The sequence below is a fragment of the Scomber scombrus genome, chromosome 14, assembly GCF_963691925.1.
Source record: "Scomber scombrus chromosome 14, fScoSco1.1, whole genome shotgun sequence".
NCBI classification, from domain to species: domain Eukaryota; kingdom Metazoa; phylum Chordata; class Actinopteri; order Scombriformes; family Scombridae; genus Scomber; species Scomber scombrus.
Window position 1 is genome coordinate 28,772,446 of NC_084983.1, and position 20,477 is coordinate 28,792,922.

The following is a 20,477-nucleotide window of genomic DNA, read 5'->3' on the forward strand; positions in this document are numbered from 1 at the left end:
ATCCTTCCTTCCTTCCTTCTTTCCTTATTGCTATCCTTCCTTCCTTCCTTCCTTCCTTCCTTAGATCTAAGATCAGCTGCTAGGGTAAATGTTCCCATTAAGCACCAAAATCTAAGTTCAGCTGTTTATAAGGGAGATAATTTCTTAAAATAAATAAGCCCACGTCATGATTTATTTACTAAATATTAAAAAAATATATTGATTTCAAAGAATTAAAAACATCAATATATGTATTCAGTAACATGTTAAATATTTAAAAAATGAGGAAAAAGCCCTCCTGAGTAAAATCTTAAAGGTCTGACTTCAGATGTAACCTCCTTTGTAACCAACATTTTCATCAGTAAGTGGAACAGATTACACTAACATTTATTTTGTAATTAAATTACATAAGGCTGTTACATGGAAATAGTTACTCCCAAACACTGCTTATGGGAAACATCTTCCCTTGGATAAACATAAGCAGTTGTATAAGTTCCCTTTGTTACGGCTCTAGCTGCACTCCTGTAGATCCTCCAGTGTTTTAAGTGTTTTCCGATATTTCGGTGTAAGCAGGGCTTCTTGTCCTCGGTGTCACTGCCACACCTGCCTCCAATCAGCTCTTCTTCTCCCTCATTGAACACACCTGCTATCTATCATCACATTTCCTTTCAAGCATATCGACCCTACATTTCACCCACTCTCCTCTCTTGTGTCCCAGGATCATTTCACTACTTCCAAGCCACCTCCAGATCCCTCTCCTCTTCATCACTCCAAACCCAAAACTCTCCTGTAATAAACCCCTTTTTATAAATAAAGTGGAACAAAACTAGCCAATGCTTTAACCTACTTCCTGATCCCTGGTGTACAGTGTGTCCTGAATGTTTGCATTTTAAATTCCTCCCATTATTATGCTCTTCTTGGACACACACAGGCAGACAATATTTAAACTGAAGCCAAATACAATAAACTAACTAAAATAAACTGATTTCACAATCTCAGTGTTGATCACAGTGTTGATATAAAACATTCTTGAGGTGCGTCCGCCGAAGGGAACTGAGGACCTAAAAACAAGTCCAGGCAGCATCTTGAAGTCATCGTCATTAAGAAAGCTCATGCTGAATGTGGGACAGTTTGTGAACACAACTCATGCTTGCATTTCTGTTGCAGGCTGAAACATGTGAGCTGCTCCTATACTGTCAGTCATTTCATGTTTTTACGCTTAAACGGCACTCATGAACCCTGCAACACGACACGCTGTGAACCGCGTCATACTCATTGATTTCTTACACAACTTTGTACCAAACATTCAAGGTCCCTGACAGAGCATAGTGTGTGTTTGCATGTACTCATGTGACCAGCTTACACTGATTTTTCTGCAGTAGACAGATTTGTTTCATTACAATGTTAACCAGGTCATGGTGTAAACGTACAGAATTTTTAAGAAACCTGATTTCCCTGAACAAGGATCAAGGAAAACTTAATTATCGCCACGGGGCAAATTCTTTTACTAACAGTTGTACCACATAACCATCAGACAAAATAATTAACACAACCAAACACATTGAGTATGGAAAGCATTGAGTACAACATAACATAAAACATGATATTATAATGTGTTGTTTAAAAGGCCAATGGCAGCTGGAACGAAGAAATAAGCCTATTGGTCCTGCATGTATGTGGATGACTCGGATCACTCGGAGGACTGACTGGGTCTTCTTCGAGGTCCTAACCTGATACTTAAGCAATTATGCAATTATACTATAAACTTTGATTACACTATGCAGCCTGTTTTAGGGTAAGTGACTGATACTGGCTGATGAAGGAAAAAGTCAAGACAGATTCAATAAAACAAGAAGAAAACATGTTGATAAAAGTGTTGTCCACATTGAATCTATGAAGTTTAGGATAGAAATACATCCACTGTTTGGCTGTTTTGCATACAGCATCCACTTGAAGCTCGAAGGTCAGTTTATGATCAAATGCAGTGCCAAGATATTTGTGCTGCTAATCTATTCCCGTCTCCTTAGTTTTGAACACGTTATAATGTTTAAAAAGAACATCCTGCACCAGTCTGTGAACTCTGCCACTAGAGGGCCATGATCGGACACACAATCACTGAATCATCAGAGACAAGAGCAGGCACCTGGGGCGATGAGGGAAAAAAGAGCATCAGATAAAACACTGTTAACTTTTAAACATTACAACCTCTCAGTTAAAAAGTCCATCAATCAACATATCAGACCAGGATCAATGCTGTGGATGGTCCTTAAACTTTCTGCTAAAATATGTGATTGGATACAATTAAAGCTGAAGACAAATCAATAAAAACTAGACAAACGAAAGTCTTTGCACTCTCAAGGTGTGACAGAATCATGCTAAGTAGAGTATCGGTCACATCGTCAACACTCCCGTCAGGCCTGTAAAGCAAACTGAAGTGGATCCAAATTATCCTGCTCTGTATTTAGAGGCTCATCCTTAACAATCTTCTCAAGAGGTTTCATAAGATGCAGACATGTAAGTGCCAAAGGCCTGTAATCACTTAGTGACTTTGGAGAATTGTTTGTTGGCTCAGAGTATATCTTCCATCTGTTCTGTTTTAATTTTTAAGGATACAACCTCAAATAGGGCCGGGACGTTACTTGAGCCATGTTTCCATTAAAGCAACAAAACAAGCTTTGTTATACTCCACCAGGAACTTGACATATGCCCGAAACATTCTTATCTTTGTTGTGTGTGACTGGACATCAGCAGTGATCACTGTGGAAAGGTGTATCCAACGGTTGCCTTGTCTCTTCAGCCTCTGGTGCTTGCCGACACAGGGATTGGATGCCCTGCTCCAATGCCGAGGGATCCACAGTGTCCACACCAGAGTTGTGGATAAGCGAGAGGAGCTTGAGGCTATAATGAAAGTCTCCTGGTATTCACAAAGTCCGCAAAAAAGTGGCATAAAGGCATTAAAATGAGATGGAATCATAATCAGATCAGTAAAAAAAAAAATTGACGATAAGAGAAGTTAAACAAAAACCATAGCACACCACACAACTGCTGCCATTTCCAGAGCCAAACAACAGATTTCTCAAAAAGATAGATTTCTCCTGCAAAAAGTAGATTTCTTATCTGGGTTTTTAATCAGATGGCAAACTGCATTCATCCAATCAAGAGCAAGCAGGGAGTAGACTTGTGAATTTTAAAGCAGTCAGAGACATGAATATTCCAGTTCAGAGTGGACAAAGAGTAAATCTGCACATTTTAAAGTGATCAGAGGTGTGAATGGTCCAAACTAGAGCCTGCAGGAGCAAAACTGTGCACTTTAAATCGGTAAATTACATGAACCGTCCAATCTAGAGCAGAAAGAGAAACTGCGTGCTCTGAGGTGGTTAATTACATCCAATTATGAACAATCTAGAGACCACAAGGAGCAAAATCCATGGTGGTCCAAAAAGTGTCATGGCAAAAAATAATCAGTACATATCAGCCAGGCTTTCTAGAACTACTGTAGACCTACTAGTGCACTAAAAAAACTTCAAGAAACCAAAGTTAGTGAACAGAACTAAGTGCTCTAAAGCTGTCAGAGATGTGAACCGTCCAATCTACAAAATCTTAACAGTAATTTGTAGATTGACATTTTACATCTGAGCAGCACAATCTTAAAGAACACCGATCCTACCAGATCTGTCTTTCTAGTTTGTTTCATTTCATCTCAAGTCAGTATGATGTGGCGTTCCAGTAATGCCACCCTGAACACACTTACCATCATCATTATTTATAAATAAAATGCTTAATAAGAAACAGTTTCACTTGCAGTAGTGAAGTGTTGCTGACAGGAAACATCGTTTAGGTCTAATGATTAATTTCGTCATGAGGACATGAGGTCTACTGTCAAAACGAAATTAAGAGGAAGTGAGTTTTTGCTTCTGCTGGTGATGTGTTTTTGTTTTTAAATGTCACACAGAGTGAATGTGGAGTGAAATACAACGTGCTGCATTAAGAGGAATTAGAAAAAGTATAAGAATCTACTGCCATGCTAGCAGCTCTGTGAGGCACCTTTAGATGTTCACAGTGACAATGCTTACATGCTATAGCAGCTATAGGGTTCGTACTTTAGTGTGTCAGTATTTTCTAATTAGCATTAAACACAAAGTACAGCTGAGCTCGATGGGAATGGCATTAGCTCCGCAGTCATTTGGTCACAAACCAAAGTATTGGACATATAATATGTTTGACCAGATGATGGTGCTAGAGGAAAGTCTGAGGATCACCAAAGTTATTATAATTCATCCTCTGGGGAACATAAATATTCAAAACCAATTTCATGACAATCCCTCCAACTGTTAAACTCTAGACCAAAGTGATGGATTGATAAACCAACATCTCTGGAGCCATACTGCTGCATGCAGCAGGACTAAACAGAAGAAGCATCTCAAGAAGAAAAATGCTGCATCTCCCTCTTAAACCATAAACTGAATTTTTTACATTTCTGTAAAACATACAGGATGAAACCTGTTAGGGTCAGTCAGGGTTAGTCAGTTCAGCTGCTGTTAGACTGATAAACATCTGGTTATCTCAAAAATAATGTGTATTATCCTGAATGTTGAACTATGCCTTTATCGTTTAGGGTAGAGGCTAAGGCATACATTATTTTAAGGGTCAACTCAAGTGTAGAGGTTCAGACCTCAGCAGCGTTTGTCTCCCTCTGGTGGAGACTGATAGAGTCACATTCAGCATTATAACTGCTGTCAGAAAATAACAAAAAGTAAAAATAGTTTCCAGTTAAACTTCTGCATTTAAAATGTTACACATGTAAAAGTATTATCAGTGAAATGTGAGCATCATTTTAATGTTTGCTGTTGGTTGAGATGGAGTCACAGACATTTAACTATTTAATAAAGTGAATAAAAGTGTTGTTTAACGATTGTAATGTTTTCTATCATATTGTAAATGCTCATCATTGTTATTCTGTGTTGTTGTGATATATGATATGATTTATTTATGAATCACATTACATGTTTATTTTAGACAAGATGGTAAAAGACAGAAATATAAAGAAGCACAAGACATTTAACATAAAAACTAAACAATATAATCATGAAATCCAAAAACTCATTAACACAATTTAAATATAAATGAAGATAACGCCCACATCATAGTACAGGGACAGTCTGATAGATAAAGCAACAGTGTCACTGCAGATATTGAGGCACACTGCTGTTATAGTTGTGCTGATTATGGACCACTGTTAGAAAGCACAGCTATCGAGGAGTATTGATAATATCCTAAATATTCTGTTGATCTGCTCTGATCTGTACTGAGTGACCAGTCAGATACAGTATCACTCTAATGCATGAGATACATCATCAAGATTCAATTTCAGTTTCACTCCAAAACACTTTCACCCAACTTGTTATTGGCAGCTTCTTCTTCGTTCCAAGCAGGATTGACTCTGTTTGACCCAAATGTACTGAAAGCTTGTTAATGAGCCACTCTCCTACACGCCTAACTCATTACTCATGTTTCCACTGACATCACTCCCAGATTAACCAATGTTCTTTCAGTGCTGTGGTGAAAACTTCCAGTGAAAGCAGAACTGCTTGTGTTCATCATGGTGGATTTCTGTGAATGTGGAACCACTTCAGTCTTAAAACACTTCAGATGGATTTCATGGATCAGAAGCTTGTCGTGTCAGTTTGTTGGAGCAGCTGACTGCAGAGATCACTGCTTGTAGGTTGTAGAGTTAGGGGGGTTTAGGGTTGAACTATGTGGCTGTTTCTTTGAAGGTTGTTGTTGGCGCTGCTATGCTGTGCTCCCTTACTGCTCAGCGTCCCACAGGTCTGATAACAGCATTGGGTGAGAGTGCCCTCTTTAAAGTGCTTTGTGCTTTTGAAAGAGTTCTTAAAAACAGGCTTTGAGTAAGTTTGCTTTGAGGCTAAGAGGGAAAAATCCACTGATGGGGGGGGGGGGGGGGGCTGCTATTTGATTATTGAAACCCTCACTCAGATCCTTCGAAGAGTTCAATTATTGTGCATTTTGGTCTGCGTGAGGCCGTTTGCTTTGAGGCTGGTTTGCCTGTCTTAAGGGGAAAAACAGGGGACCGACCATAGACTGTATATGAAATGGACGTAACATCCGTGACGTCACCCATTGGTTTGTGGACTGCTGCATGGAAGCATAGCAATAATGATTGAAATGTTATTTTATTGGTAGTTTTGAGTCTCTTTGGTAACTAGATGGCATTCTAGTTACCATTTACTAGTGTCATTTTTGCATCTATTTTTGGTGGTTAAATGTTATTTTATGTAAAGGGTAAAATGAGCAGAACTTTATGGAGCTGTGGGGTTTATTGTAGAACCATTAGAGCCATCAGTCTTCACTGCTACATCATAAAAAGAAATCCTCATAACTACTATCTTATTAAAAGTATTAACTATTCATTTCACTAAAACACATGGCAATAGATACAGGTCAAATTTTGACTCCTTTAGGAAAAACTTTCAGGGTAAAAGAACAACATTTGGTGTGTTTTTACAGCTGTCAAATGTCAAAAATGGGTCAAATTTGACCCTAAATAGTATGTTAGGGTTAAGTCAAATTATGTCAATTTTACATAGAGCAGGTCTAGACTGAACTCTTTAATTTACAGAGACCCAACATTCCTCCATGAGCAGCATTTGGCGACAGCAGCGAGGAACAAGTCATTACAGTATCATGTCCAAGTATCCAAGGGAGACGCCACCAAGACCTGGATTTGTTGTTCAGTTGTTTTCAGTCAGTAAAAACATTGAGCTTTTTATTTGTGGTCAGAGCTTCATTCATTCACTGCTACTAAATGTCTTCTTAAATCAAACTAGTGCCAGTTTGTACTAATTGGATAAAGACTGGTTTAATTCAGTGTCTTCATCTCGTCTTTGTGCTGAAATAAAGAAGCTGCATCTTCAATCCAGTCGCTAAAATAAATATATAGTGAAGCAGACAGAGGATTTATGTTTATTTCCTTTTAGATTATAGAGTTTCCAGTCTGTGGGCTTCATCGCTCCTCTTTTTGTCTCCAGTTTTCCTCTCTGTCAGCTCACTTTCTGCCGGGCAGCGTTTCAGAAACCTCAGGAATCTCCAACTGTGGAAAATCAAAACCACATGGGCACACTAAAAACACACACACACACACACACACACACACACACACACACACACACACACACTAAAAACACACACAAACTAAAAACACACACACAAACACACACACACACACACACACACAATGAAAACGAAAATGAAAATGACTTCAGATTATTAGTTAGGTTGCTCAACTAATCAGGTTTGTACTCATTAAAACTCTCATTCTGTTCACTTTAATACTGTTTTGTGTTCAGATGCATTAAACACTGATGGATGAGAGTAAATGTGGTTTTTGTTTTATAGAAGAATAAAAAACCAAAGAATCATGGTGGTCAACTTGCAAAAAATCAGAAAATCGTCTCTGGCAGAAAGTGTGTTTTTTTTGGGGAATGTGGGAGACGTGTCATATGACCTGAGTTTCACATGTGGAGAAGTAATTAAAACGATAGCAGCTGTTTCTGGATTTCAAGCTGTGTGGTTTGAATTTCACAGATTAACCGCTGAATTAGACCTCAGGTTGTTTTTTAACCTTGGTGTCGTCCTCCCGGGTCAAATTGACCCCGTCTGTTTTGACTGTTCCCTCCTTCCCTCCCTCCCTCTTTCTCTCTTTCCTCCCTTCATTCTTTCCTTCCTCCATCCCCCTTTCTTCCTTCCTTCTTCCTCCTTTCCTTCCCTCATTCCCTCTTTCCTTCCTTCCTTCTTACCTTTTTCCCTTCCTTCTTTCCTCTGTCCTTCTTTCCTTTCCTTCCTCCCTTCCTTCTTACCTTTCCTCCCTTCCTCCCTCCCTTCTATCCTCCCTCCTCCCTTCCTTCCTTCCATCTGTCCTTCCCTCCTTCTCTCTTTCTTTCTTTCCTTCCCTCCTTCCTTCCTTCCTTCCTTCCTTCCTTCCTCCCTTCATTGACTCGAGGACAACAGTAGGGTTAAGAGTTTTTAATGTAAGTCTGGAACTGAATTTCAGTCAGTATTCAAACTATTGATATTAATCTAATGAGGTCAGATTGCTGATTGTTCTGTTTAAAATGTTTCTGGTTTGTTCAGCAGCTTGTGTTCGGACAACATTCAACATTTGATAACTTTTTGGGGGTTTTTTGTTTTGTTTTTGTAGAAAAAACCCACCTGCTGACCAGTTCCTCGTTCCCAAATCATCCTCACCTGCCTCTCGTTATCTCATTAGCCTCAGCAACATTTACACCTGCCCAGGTTCATTTACTGTTTGTTCTTTGCAGCCAACGTTTCCTGATCCTGCTCACATGTTCCTGATTGTCTGGAATCTGCTGCCACTTTCTGCTGTTTGCTTGTTCATTTTTTCCTGTTGTAGAGCATAAATCCTGCTTCAGTGTCTGCATTTGCCTTGTTGTTTGTACACACACACACGTGACGACAAGCAAGATGTCAATTAAACACCCAGTTGTATTGCCAGTATTGAAACTCAGGTTTTACATCACTTATCAAGAAGTCTGAAGATTCAGGAGTTATGTAATGTTTAAAAACAAGCTCACAATTTTTCAAATGTGTCCCTATGAGTAGTGAAAGATGTTCTCCTCTCTGTAATCATTCCTCCTGTTCATACTGACTATTAAAAGATCTCCTTCAAATGTGCTTTCAGTGTAAAGTGATGGAGGACTGTATCTCCAGTGTGTCGACTCCACACAGTCATTTAAAAGTAGATGTGATGTTCATTTGGGTTTCTGACTGTTGTTTTAAGGCACACTTGAAAAACTGTGAACTCGTCTTTTAAGTGTGTCTAAAGAATAGAAACTGTGTGATAGTGACCCCTGCTGGCTGCAAAGTTAATCACACTCCATAATAGAGTGAAGTTGGACAGAAGCACTTACCACTTACTTACTTTACTTACTTATCAGACAATTACATTTACAATTAAAAAGTTCTTTGTGGTTTATTATTAAAAACATCTGTTTTTGATTCTGAGCCATGTAGTAAAGACGAACTACATCTCCCCAGTAGTGAATGGGTGATGTGGCTCATTCCAACATTATGTAAGGTTTCCAGTAATGCAGGGGTTTCAGAAGTCTGAGTCTGTGGGCTCGCCACACAAAGTCTGGAAAAACTGTCTAAGCATAAACAGTCCATAGTTCACAGTAATGTCACAATACTTCCTTTTTGTATTGTAGTCTTTTCCTATTTGGACTAAGTTTTTTCCATTGTACATAAATCCTGCAAATATGATGATCCAGTTTTTCCTACAGAGAGTGAAAAAAGAACATGCAATGAAAACCTTAGGGTGGCACCAGAGGGCATTTACCGTCTGGAGTTGATTATCCACAGCAGCTGTCATGGTAATCTGACCTGTAGTTGTAAGGAAGTCTCAGTCGGGACAAAAGTTTTAGAGTGAAATAATCTGCACAGAGAGGCTTGTTTCATTTCATTGTATTTATTTCTTTTGACAAAATGACAATATGTGGTATGTAAAAAGCAGTCCTGTGTGGAGGTTTGGGTCAGGGTGTTTGAGCGTCCTGTCAGATTAACATGATCACGCTAACGTGTTTCAACATGAAAAGTAAAAAAAAATCATGTATAATCAAATCAAACTCAAATATCACGTATGTACTTTTGGCTCACAAACACCTGAATTCCCTCCTAGGATCTGCTAAGAGTATGTGCGTGTGTGTGTCTGTATGTGTGTGTGTGTGTTATATCCTCAGGTCCTTGGGGTTGACCACCCTGCCGATGAAGAGCAGCGCCCCCGACGCTTCGTCCCGGATCAGGTAGAGGAAGGGGCGGTCTACTCGGTAGGACAGGTGGCTCGGTGGTGAGGTGCTGCTGGGATACTGGTTCCCTTCAGGCGCCATCTCCATGACGACCTTATGATTCATGCTGCTGAGCTTGACGGGCTGAGCCGAGATCTTCTCCAGCTCCGTGTCTGCTAGCCATTCAGAGAGACCTGCAGGGAGGTTATGTTAAAAGTATTGTATGTTCAAACAGTGACTCCCAGTGTCTGTTATTGGTACACTGATGTAAAACCATAGAGTGTATATAAAAAATGGACGTAACATCTGTGACGTCACCCATTGGTTTGTGGACTGCTGCTCGGATGCCAATAGTTTCGGATCTGAGCAGCGCCATCTTGAAAATTTCAGGTGCATGCTGGGAAAAATAAAAACACTGATTCTACTTATATGGGCATCAGGAGGAGCATGAGACGCCCTCCTGAACCTGTGAACCAATCAACCTGTCAATCACCACGTAGCCACGCCCTAATGCATACCCTGCTTTATCGTCACATATAAAATCAGGGAGGCCAAAATGTCCCAAATGAACATCATACTGCATTGAAGAAGGCTTTAAACTAGCGATTGAGACCATAAACACATTTTGAAAATGTTTACTGAGGTTAGAAATCAAGTGAGAAGTTGGTGAATTCTCCATTGACTTGTATAGAGACGGAAGTCCTTTTGACACCACAACGGTCGCCCCCTGGTGGCCTTTTGATAGAATGCAGTTTAAAGTTACTTCCACGTTGGCCTCATTTCAGAGGACCTGAACTCCCCGGCTGTGTAAAACTAAATAAGTTACACAGGAAATAACCTTCGACTTCCTGTCTAAGCTTCTAACATCTTGTACCTTTGGTCACCCAGTCGGTATATAATGTGATAGTGTTTATTCATCATTTATATTTAATTGTTTTGGTCAAGATGTAAGCTTTTAGAGGAGATATTTACCGGGGCATGCTTACTGATGTTTTTCAAGCTAGTTCTATTTTAGTTATACTCATTCTCACTTTCTCACTGAAAGTTCATATTTTATTCTGTATTTTTATTTAACAATTTGGCATTTAAATATTTGGTAGATTATTTTTCATTGCCAGTATGTGACTAAGTACCAAGATCTTATTTTTTCTGAGTCCTGATTAAACATGTTGACTGTTTTTCTTTGGCGAACACAACAGGAAGAAGAAAAGATTTATCCACAGATTTGAATCTTCATGGTGGTCTGATATCTTTGCCTTAATGGCCTGAAAATATGTAGCATCAAATAGCATTTCCAGATTTAGCTGTGGAATTTAGATCAGGCTTGTGCAGACGTGCCCAGTTCCACCATGACTGAGATTTCTTAAACAAAACCATGCATATGCACAGCTTTACAAGATTTAAGTAAAGAATGAGTCCATATAGTTATGTATTGTTAAGTTCTGGCCCTGGTTCTCAGATGTTTGCTGTAACACACCTGATTCAATAAAAGGGTCGTTAGTCAGGCTTCTGCAGAGTGGATAACGAGCTTATCATTTCATTATCAGATGTGTTGGAAGAGGGAAACATCTAAAAACATGCAAGGAACAGGACTGACGAACACTGATCTACACTCCTGGACAGGCATCCTGGTTGTGGACTCACCGAGGTCACTGAGCAGTGGCAGCAGGTCCGTGGCGTAGCTGAACTTCAGAGCGGGCAGAGTGAGGGTCACCCGGGCAGGATGAAGCGTCATGGAGAGGTCCTGCACGAACTCAGCGGTCAGACTCTCCTCCAGCAGAGTCATGTTGGACGTCACATCATCAGGCAGGAACACGAACATGCTGACATCGTCCTGCATCTGGAATTGAGCGATCTGGACGAGGAAACGCAAAAAAATAAAAGTTTCATAAAATGGAAATCAGGCTGTTTCTAGTGACATCACCACACAGGGTTTTCTGGGTAATGAAGTTTAACCCTCCTGTTGTCCTCAGGTCAAGGAAGGAGAGGAGGAAAGGAGGAAGGAAGGAAATGAATAAGGAGGGAGGGAGGGAGGGAGGGAGGGAGGAAAGGAGGAAAGAAAGAACGAAGGAAAAATTAAAGAAAGAGGGAGGAAGGAAGGAAAGAAAGAGATGGGGTCAATTTGACCCGGGAGGACGACAGGATGGTTAAACCAATTTTAGCCTTTTTTGTTGTTGCTCCACTGTAGAAAACTCACCGTGCAGCTCAAATCTGAGTCCACTCCCATTTTTATAGGGTAGTTCTCCTGTTGCATCATGGGAATGCGGACAGGTGCTTTTCCATCCAACTGGAAGTTCTCCGACGGACTCTGACTGAACCGGGTTGTCCACTTCCCTGTTTACAGACAAAAAAAACTCTCCTTAGTGACAACAACACAGGGATTTATTCAACACTGAAAGTCTTCTCTCACCTTCTTGATTTCTATTTTGAATCTATTTTTTTTTTCATTTTTCTTCTTCTTTCTTATTTAATGTGCGTACCAATTTGAGCATTGGGTCTGTGGTAAATTACACTATGGTGTCATGATCTGAAATGAGTAAATTCACGATGGAAAAGTTCAATAAAATATTTAAAAAACTAAATAACAGACATTTACCCATCCTTGGCTTGATACTGAAAATTGTAAGAAAACTAATTATAAAATAAAAGATCATGGTTGACCCAAAGGCAGCATCTTCAAATCAAGACACACCAACTAACAAACGTTTCTTTCAAACTCTACAGGAGTATTTGACAGTCAGAAGTTCATTGAGAACGTCGTACCTTTAAAGTAGGAGGCGCTCACAGCGTTCACTCCAGCGTTTCGGGGGAGGGGCTTGGTCAGGAAACGCTGGACCTTACTGCCCGTCTGCTGAGACACCCAGTCGTTGATTTCTTTAACATCCTTGGATCCCCCCTGCAGAGCTTTGGGACGAATGGCGTACTGCTGCTCCACAAGTCCGAAGAAGTCCTGCTTCAGACGAAGGCCTGAGGATAGTCAAACATAGGGTTGAATCCATAGACTGTATATAAGAAATGGACGTAACATCCGTGACGTCACCCATTGGTTTGTGGACTGCTGCTCGAAGGCCAATAGTTTCGGATCTGAGCAGCGCCATCTTGGAAATTTCAGGTGCATGCTGGGAAAAATAAAAACATGGATTCTACTTTTATGGGCATCAGGAGGAGCATGACGCGCCCTCCTGAACCTGTGAACCAATCAACCTGTCAATCACGACGTAGCCACGCCCTAATGCATACCCTGCTTTATCGTCACATATAAAATCAGGGAGGCCAAAATGTCCCAAATGAACATCATACTGCATTGAAGAAGGCTTTAAACTAGCGATTGAGACCATAAACACATTTTGAAAACGTTTACTGAGGTTAGAAATCAAGTGAGAAGTTGGTGAATTCTCCATTGACTTGTATAGAGACGGAAGTCCTTTTGACACCAAAACGGTCGCCCCCTGGTGGCCTTTTGATAGAATGCAGTTTTAATTTACCTCCACGTTGGCCTCATTGCAGAGGACCAGAACTCCCAGCCTGGTTTAATCAGATATTTAAAAGTTGAGGCACTCACAAATGAACATGGGAACAGAGAAACTAATGGGCCTATTAGGACACAGTTTAAACCAAGATTTTATTGACTGAAGATTGTATTTTCAGTAAGACAGTGGCAGAAGACTTCACACAGAGACCCATACAGTATAAAATGGCAGATGCAGCTCCTGTCAAGAACACTTCCTTATTTTTCACATACAGTACTACTTCAGTTTGTGAGTCATTGGAATACAGAAATAGATCAGTTCTACACTCAGTGAGAACTTTATTAGGTAGATCTGTGCAGCCTAATCCACTCCAACAGCTCTGCCATAAATTCTACTTGAAGCTTAAACATTTTCATCATACACGAGAGGAGCAAAATATTAGGAAAACCTTTTCAATATAATTTACTCCAAGCTTCGTAAAAGTAGAGTTTATAGCAGAGCTGTTGTACTGGATTTAATTAGATTGCACAGGGGTTGAACATATAGTTTAGTGCAGGTTATAATCTCCAAACTAAATGTTCCAGCTTTTTATAAACTGCTCTAACAACAAACTGACACTAACAAACCCCTGCTTCATTAAACCTGTTTTATACTGAGTTGCATGCCAACAAACAACCAACCAGGGGCTGCTAAAGAGAGCGATCTGCCTACAGGGGTCCAATGGTGAGCTGCCATCCTGCTGATCTCTGTTAGGTTAGTGCTAGGCAATACATTTCTATTACAACATCATGGGTTACAGATTTCTGTGAAATTGATTGCAATAATGTAAATCAGAAGTCTGATGACTGAAAGTAATTCCTGCTGGGTTTAATGAGCTATGTTTGTCAAAATCTCTTTGTTGTAGTCGAAAAGAGACATAATAACATGATGATATATCTGATATACTCTGAACATCCCATCCCATCAACCCCTACATGAACTCACGTCGTGCCAGGTAGATGCGTGCGGCGGTGCTCAAGCCTTTCCCGGGCGCCTTCACTGCAGCCAGCAGGTCTTTCAGGGTGTTGTGGAGCTGAGGGTCCTGCAGGGTGTGGTACCTCAGGGCCCTGAACAGCTGCCTCTGGGCACGCTCAGACCCTCCTGAGGGTCAGGAAGCATCATGTCAGCTGAGATTCAACGTGTTCAATGTGATTTATTATTGTGGCGGTTGGAGGGAATGTTTTATATGTTTCCAGACTGTCTTTATATGTGTGATGTTTGTTTTGTCTAATTAATGTCTGTTGGGAGCAAGTTATTAGCATAGTTAATCTACATGTGTATGAAATATTTAAGGTTAGCTTTCACCTTCATGTCGTCCTCCCGGGTTAAACTGATCCCGTCTGTTTTGACTGTTCCTTCTTTCCTCCCTTCCTCCCTCTCTCTTTCTTTCCTTCCTCTCTCTTTCCTCCCTTCTTTATTTCCTCCCTCCCTCCTTCTCTCTTTCTTTCCTCCCTACTACCTTCCCCTTCCTTCTTCCCTCTGTCCTTCTTTCCTTCCTTTCTCCCTCCCTCCCTCCTTCCTTCTTTCATCCGTCCTTCCTTCCTTTCCTTCCTCCCTTCCTTCTTTCTTTTCCTCCCTTCCTTCCTCCCTCCTTTCCTTCCTTCCTTACTTCTCTTCTTCCTTCCTCCCTCCCTCCCTTCATTCCTTGACTCGTGGACAACAGGAGGGTTAAACTTCTTATTCACCTTAAACATCTCGCTGTACTGAACTCTTGAATACTGTAAATTATAAAAAGTAATCATCTGCATGGTTCTAGTTGTTCAGTCTCTGTTCAAATTGACTGAAGTTGAACTGAACAAAGTAAAGTAGAAGTGATAGGAGGAAAACGTGTAACAAAATGAACTAAAAACTCACCACCAAGGAGGCATGTGAGAAACAAAACTAGTCATGTGACACTGCTGACCACCTGAGATACATTTCAACCAGTCTGGCCAACGAGCTCGTACACACCATGCCGGTCAAAGCCAAAACACCATTTTGGTTTTAGTTTGTAGTGTGATTGTGTCTTCACCCATGGACAGCTGCGTCAACACCGCAGACACACTGATGGGGGACAGGAACACGTTAGTTGCGGCGCCGCGGCTCGCCAGAGCGCGGAACAGGTTGTAGCCGAAGTCCGAGGCGGCGGCGCCCATCTTTGTCGCAGGTGTGGTGAAGAGCTCCACATGTTCCTCGTCTCCGCCCGTCTCCTCGCCTCCCGTCTCCGACTGGAACAGATGGAGACAGAAGGGAAATAAACATTTACTGTGCTCTGTGTGATTCATTACTGACGACATTTGAACCATCACGAAATTACACAATGTAAGAGAGGAAAGAGGAGGTGTGGTGGGAATGTTACCTGCTGCTCAGTGATTTTATGTAATCTCTCTTTATGAGGTAATAATAATTACAGCTACAATGAAAGGTTGTTTTTAAGAGTCAACTCGCTGCTCTTCCTGTCATTTAAATCTGGAACAACATCCTTGTATTCTTTTGTATGATAAAGTTTTTCTAATGACAGATGGAGACATGCTCACAGCAACATATCGGCCTGTTTGGATCACTATGGCAACAGAAACAAACAACGAGGAGAGGAAGACTCTCAGATGCTGGTTATTCTCCAATATTTTTTCTCTGGTTTCTAAGTGGTTTTATGAATGTTTATTGACTTACAAAAAGAGAATAGTACAACAGCCCATTACTAGCCCGCTTTTATGGGGTCTCCTGATGGTTTTACTGGTTTCCAAACATGCCTATATGTTGGTGTCAGCATGTTTCCTTCACCGCACCTCCCAAAAAGACATAAATCCAGTCTGAAGGAACTTTACTCTAATTGGAGCATTTAAATGTGGAGTTTAACAGTTAAAGCACCCGCAGGTTACTATGGCAACAGTACTATTCAAGTCTAAAGTGACAGCAAGTATGTCATAAGTGGCCATTATAGGATATAGAAGGATATAGGAGGAAATAAAGGAGGTGATGTTGATACCTGAGCCTGACAGAAGCTCAGCAAGACTCCAAACACCAGCAGGAAAGTTGTTCGCTTCATCCTGGAAACACAAACACATGAAAAAAGACAATCTTTAAACCATTCAGCAAACTAACAACATCACAGCTACCAAATACAACAATCACAGATAATAATGAGCTCAAAAAGACAAACAGAGAAGTTTGCCTATTAAGAGTAACAGAGCGACATTAAGAGACTGTAATAACTCCTGTATTTCCGGTCAGAATGCGCCTCTGTATGTGTTGTACAGACTGTATATAAGAAATGGACGTAACATGCGTGACGTCACCATTGGTTTGTGGACTGCTGCTCGGAGGCCAATAGTATCGGATCTGAGCAGCGCCATCTTGAAAATTTCAGGTTCATGCTGGGAAAAATAAAAACATGGATTCTACTTATATGGGCATCAGGAGGAGCATGAGGCGCCCTCCTGAACCTGTGAACCAATCAACCTGTCAATCACCACGTAGCCACGCCCTAATGCATACCCTGCTTTATCGTCACATATAAAATCAGGGAGGCCAAAATGTCCCAAATGAACATCATACTGCATTGAAGAAGGCTTTAAACTAGCGATTGAGACCATAAACACATTTTGAAAACGTTTACTGAGGTTAGAAATCAAGTGAGAAGTTGGTGAATTCTCCATTGACTTGTATAGAGACGGAAGTCCTTTTGACACCACAACGGTCGCCCCCTGGTGGCCTTTTGATAGAATGCAGTTTTTAGTTATTTCCGCGTTGGCCTCATTTCAGAGGACCGGAACTCCCCGTCTAAATGCAACTCATTTAGTTTACATCTGCTTTCCTATGAGAACACATGAGGTGGTGCAATAATCCCTCTGGCATTAATAATATGATAAAATAATAGTGCTATTATACACCATTATTCTTTAATTTTGTAATGTGTGCATGTTTAGGATCACAGAGCAGAACAAATGTGAAGTTTCTCCGTCTTTACTTGTTGCAACCTGATCCTGAAATCAGTTTAGATTATAATCTCCTGTGAGTCCTCTGAGTCCAGAAAAATCTCTGCAGCCTTAAATCAGAATTTCTCTTGTAATCATGAAGAAAGTTATGATTGCGAAATTGTAGATAATCATAAAAATCACGCAGCTGGAACACGTCACCACAGTGAAATGTCAGTGCTGTTGGGGCTCAGCTGGAGTTCGATGTTAAGTAAATACTCTTTTATAGAAACACATGTTGTGTCTAAAACAGTCAAATAAAGAAAGGAAAAAAGGTCTCACATTCTCACAGACTGTCTTTTGTTCTGCTAAACACATCTGGACCTGGTTCTAGTGGTTTCAAAACAAGTCATTTGAACCTCAGACCACACACACACACACGCACACACACACACACACACACGCACACACACACACACACACACACACACACACGCACACACACACACGAACATACACACACACACGCACACACACACACACACACACACACATACACACACACGAACACACACACATACACACACACACACGAACATACACACACACACGCACACACGCACACACACACACACACACACACACACACACACACACACACACACACACACACACTCTCCTGATGGGAAACCCAGACACTCGTTTCTCCAGATGGTGATTTCTTTCTTCTCTTCTGCTCAGAGCTTCTGTTCTTTTCTTTACGGATGAATTTGAGATGAAATCTTTTTTAACAGAATTTGTAGATTTTAAACAGTTCGTGAGTTGTGGTAGAAGAAGTAAAACTACTAACAACTCATAGACATCTGAAATGTGAGCCAACTACACACTGCTTTTTGGTTTCATCTTTAACAATGTGTTGTATTTATAAAGCTTGTTATATTACTACAACAGTAACATGCTGCTCTCAGTCAGAGGGACCAAACCACTACTTATACTGTAATACTGCATACTACATCACTCATAATACTGCAGTACTTTTACTGTAATACTGCATACTACATCACTCATAATACTGCAGTACTTTTACTGTAATACTGCATACTACATCACTCATAATACTGCAGTACTTTTACTGTAGTAGGGGTTTGTTTGCAGTACTTTTCAATAAGTAAACCATTATAAACTACAGATATGAGTGATGGATGTTGTGCAGCTCTGCCTCATTTCATATCTGAGGTGTGTAAACTTTGCACAGACCTGATGGAGACTGAAGACGAGCCGCTGACTCAGCAGTGGGCATGTTTCCTGCAGGAACTTGTCTCTAAAACGCACTGGAATGTTTTTTCATTGGCTGATCTGATATCACAGCAGGTCACAAGCCCGAAATTATTCAACAGGGAAATGTTGTTCTTGGCACCAAAGTCATTACAACCCCAAATAACCTCAGTGATTAAAAAAGTTGTGTGGTTCTAAACCAATCAAGCTAAACTACCGAAGGACAGAAATCACAAACGTTAAGAATTTCATAAAAAGTTAACAGACATTAAACCAGATATTACACTAATGAGCAAGTCAGATGTTTAAAAAAACAAAACAAAAAAAAACAATAAAATGTAAAGTGTGTTTAATGTGAGTCTTGAGACAGGGGAATGACCTGCTGTGAAATCAGAACTATTATATAAACTGTTGAGTGGAACAGCAGCTGACTGTGTTTGTTGGCACAGCAGCAGAGCTGAGGTGGAGAAAAGTTCACTGACTGGAAACACAATCAGCATGTTGGAGAAAACCATTCATTAGTTCAACTGGCTCATTTCTTCTGAATGACTGTTTCTTAGCCTGTTGCTCATATTTATTATTAATTTAATAAACAGATGTAAGCCACGCTGTTGTTTGTTTAGCTGCAAGCCACATTTCCTTTGAGGGACAAAATAATCTGAATTGAACTAAATATAAAACTGTGAGTTATTTTTATGCCAAAAGACCAAAACTCTGGATTCTCTGCAGGATCATCAAACATTTGTGGAGCTTAGTTTCGGTCTCACGGTCAAAGTTGCAGCCTGAACTGGAGCAGACTAACCCTAACCCTGCTCCAACATCATCCAGAAATAAATGAACCGTAAATTAATTTCCACTCATAATCAAACTGCTGCAGTTACAGTGAAAAGCGAAATCAAAAGTTGTGCGTAAAAGCGCACAAAAAGCGCACTCACCTCTCCTCTGCTCGGGACGGTCCACGTCTCTCAGACTCTATGTGCAGAGGTTTTCTCCCCGCTGAGGCGCGCCCCTGTCTGTGCACGTACGACCACGGCGGCGCGGGTCCCGTTGCTGCCAGGAGAGCAGCGGGGACGCGCAAATAATAGAGACGCTGCTGAATGAAGATGAGTGGAAGTTTACAGCCAGACAGAAGACATGTTGGAACAACCGACCTGCCAGCTGCCTGGAAACTGTGTGCAGATGTACAGAGAAGAGCTGCTGCTGCTTTAAGTGCATCAAGCTGATCATATTTTTACTGCAGGACTTTTACTGTAGTGGAGTATTTTTACATTGTTGTATAATGTTACTTTTACTGTAGTAAAGCATCTGGATATTTCCTCCACCACTGAATCTACAGAGACCAGTGATTAACAGACTGGACCATCACTAGGAACTTCTTTAGGACTTACATCTAGACATTAGGGCACCAACCTCGGGGCTCCAGGACCCCATTAAAGACTCTAGATGTCTCAAAGAGAACCTTCATCCACTGTTTGGACCCTTGGAGACCTCCAGAGGACCTTCATGAATTCATGAAAATCCTCTTCTGTACACTTGTTTGTTTGTTTACTTTTGCCCTGAACCTCGCCTATCAGGCAGCACCTACCTCCTTGGCAGTGTCTTTAACAAGCTCAAGCAATCAATGAGTTAAGTTTGAAAGTTATAACAATTAGTTTAAGACAATGGTTGAGTGCTGGATCGGCCTGGGAGGCAGAACTCAGGGAAAAATTTAGTTTTTATATTGGTCTTTTTACAATGATTGTACATTGTGTTATTTCTTGTTATTTTGTATGTATAGTGTGTAAAAGTGAAATTATTTTACTGGTTTATGTGAACATAAAATTGTTAACTGGCTAAAAAATAAACAGCAGTAGTCAATGGTGAAGTGGTTAAACTATAGTGTGATTTCATTATTTGTGAGAAAAGAAGAATTAGACTTGATTTAAGTTTCTTTCCATCAATACAGATTAAAACAGTTTGTGACAAAGTTTTATTTTCCCTGACAGAATATCAAATTAAAG

At 40.5% G+C, this 20,477-nt stretch overlaps 1 protein-coding gene across 2 annotated transcripts; it reads right to left on the reverse strand.

Moving 5' to 3' along the window:
* Positions 1–9,462: 9,462 nt before the first annotated feature.
* serpinf1 (serpin peptidase inhibitor, clade F (alpha-2 antiplasmin, pigment epithelium derived factor), member 1) lies at positions 9,463–19,483 on the reverse strand. 2 transcript variants are annotated; one of them, XM_062433311.1, is made up of 8 exons: positions 19,413–19,483; positions 16,275–16,335; positions 15,318–15,513; positions 14,252–14,407; positions 12,561–12,764; positions 11,995–12,131; positions 11,442–11,652; positions 9,463–9,991 (listed from the first exon to the last, which is right to left on the reverse strand). In XM_062433311.1, exons 2-8 carry the CDS (start codon positions 16,332–16,334, stop codon positions 9,741–9,743), a joined length of 1,215 nt encoding a protein of 404 aa, XP_062289295.1. In that variant the 5' UTR covers position 16,335; positions 19,413–19,483; the 3' UTR covers positions 9,463–9,740. The 2 variants fall into 2 exon arrangements, with proteins under 2 accessions (XP_062289295.1, XP_062289296.1); XM_062433312.1 differs by lacking the exon at positions 19,413–19,483 and adding an exon at positions 17,876–17,932.
* Positions 19,484–20,477: the final 994 nt, after the last annotated feature.

Coding starts and splice junctions, on each gene's coding strand:
- serpinf1 (XM_062433311.1), bottom strand. CDS start 16,334: ATGAAGCGAACAACTTTCCTGCTGGTGTTTGGAGTCTTGCTGAGCTTC. Junction 12,132..12,560: donor GAGCGCCTCCTACTTTAAAG/GTACGACGTTCT, acceptor GTCTGTAAACAG/GGAAGTGGACAACCCGGTTC. Junction 9,992..11,441: donor GCCACTGCTCAGTGACCTCG/GTGAGTCCACAA, acceptor ACCTCCCTGCAG/GTCTCTCTGAATGGCTAGCA.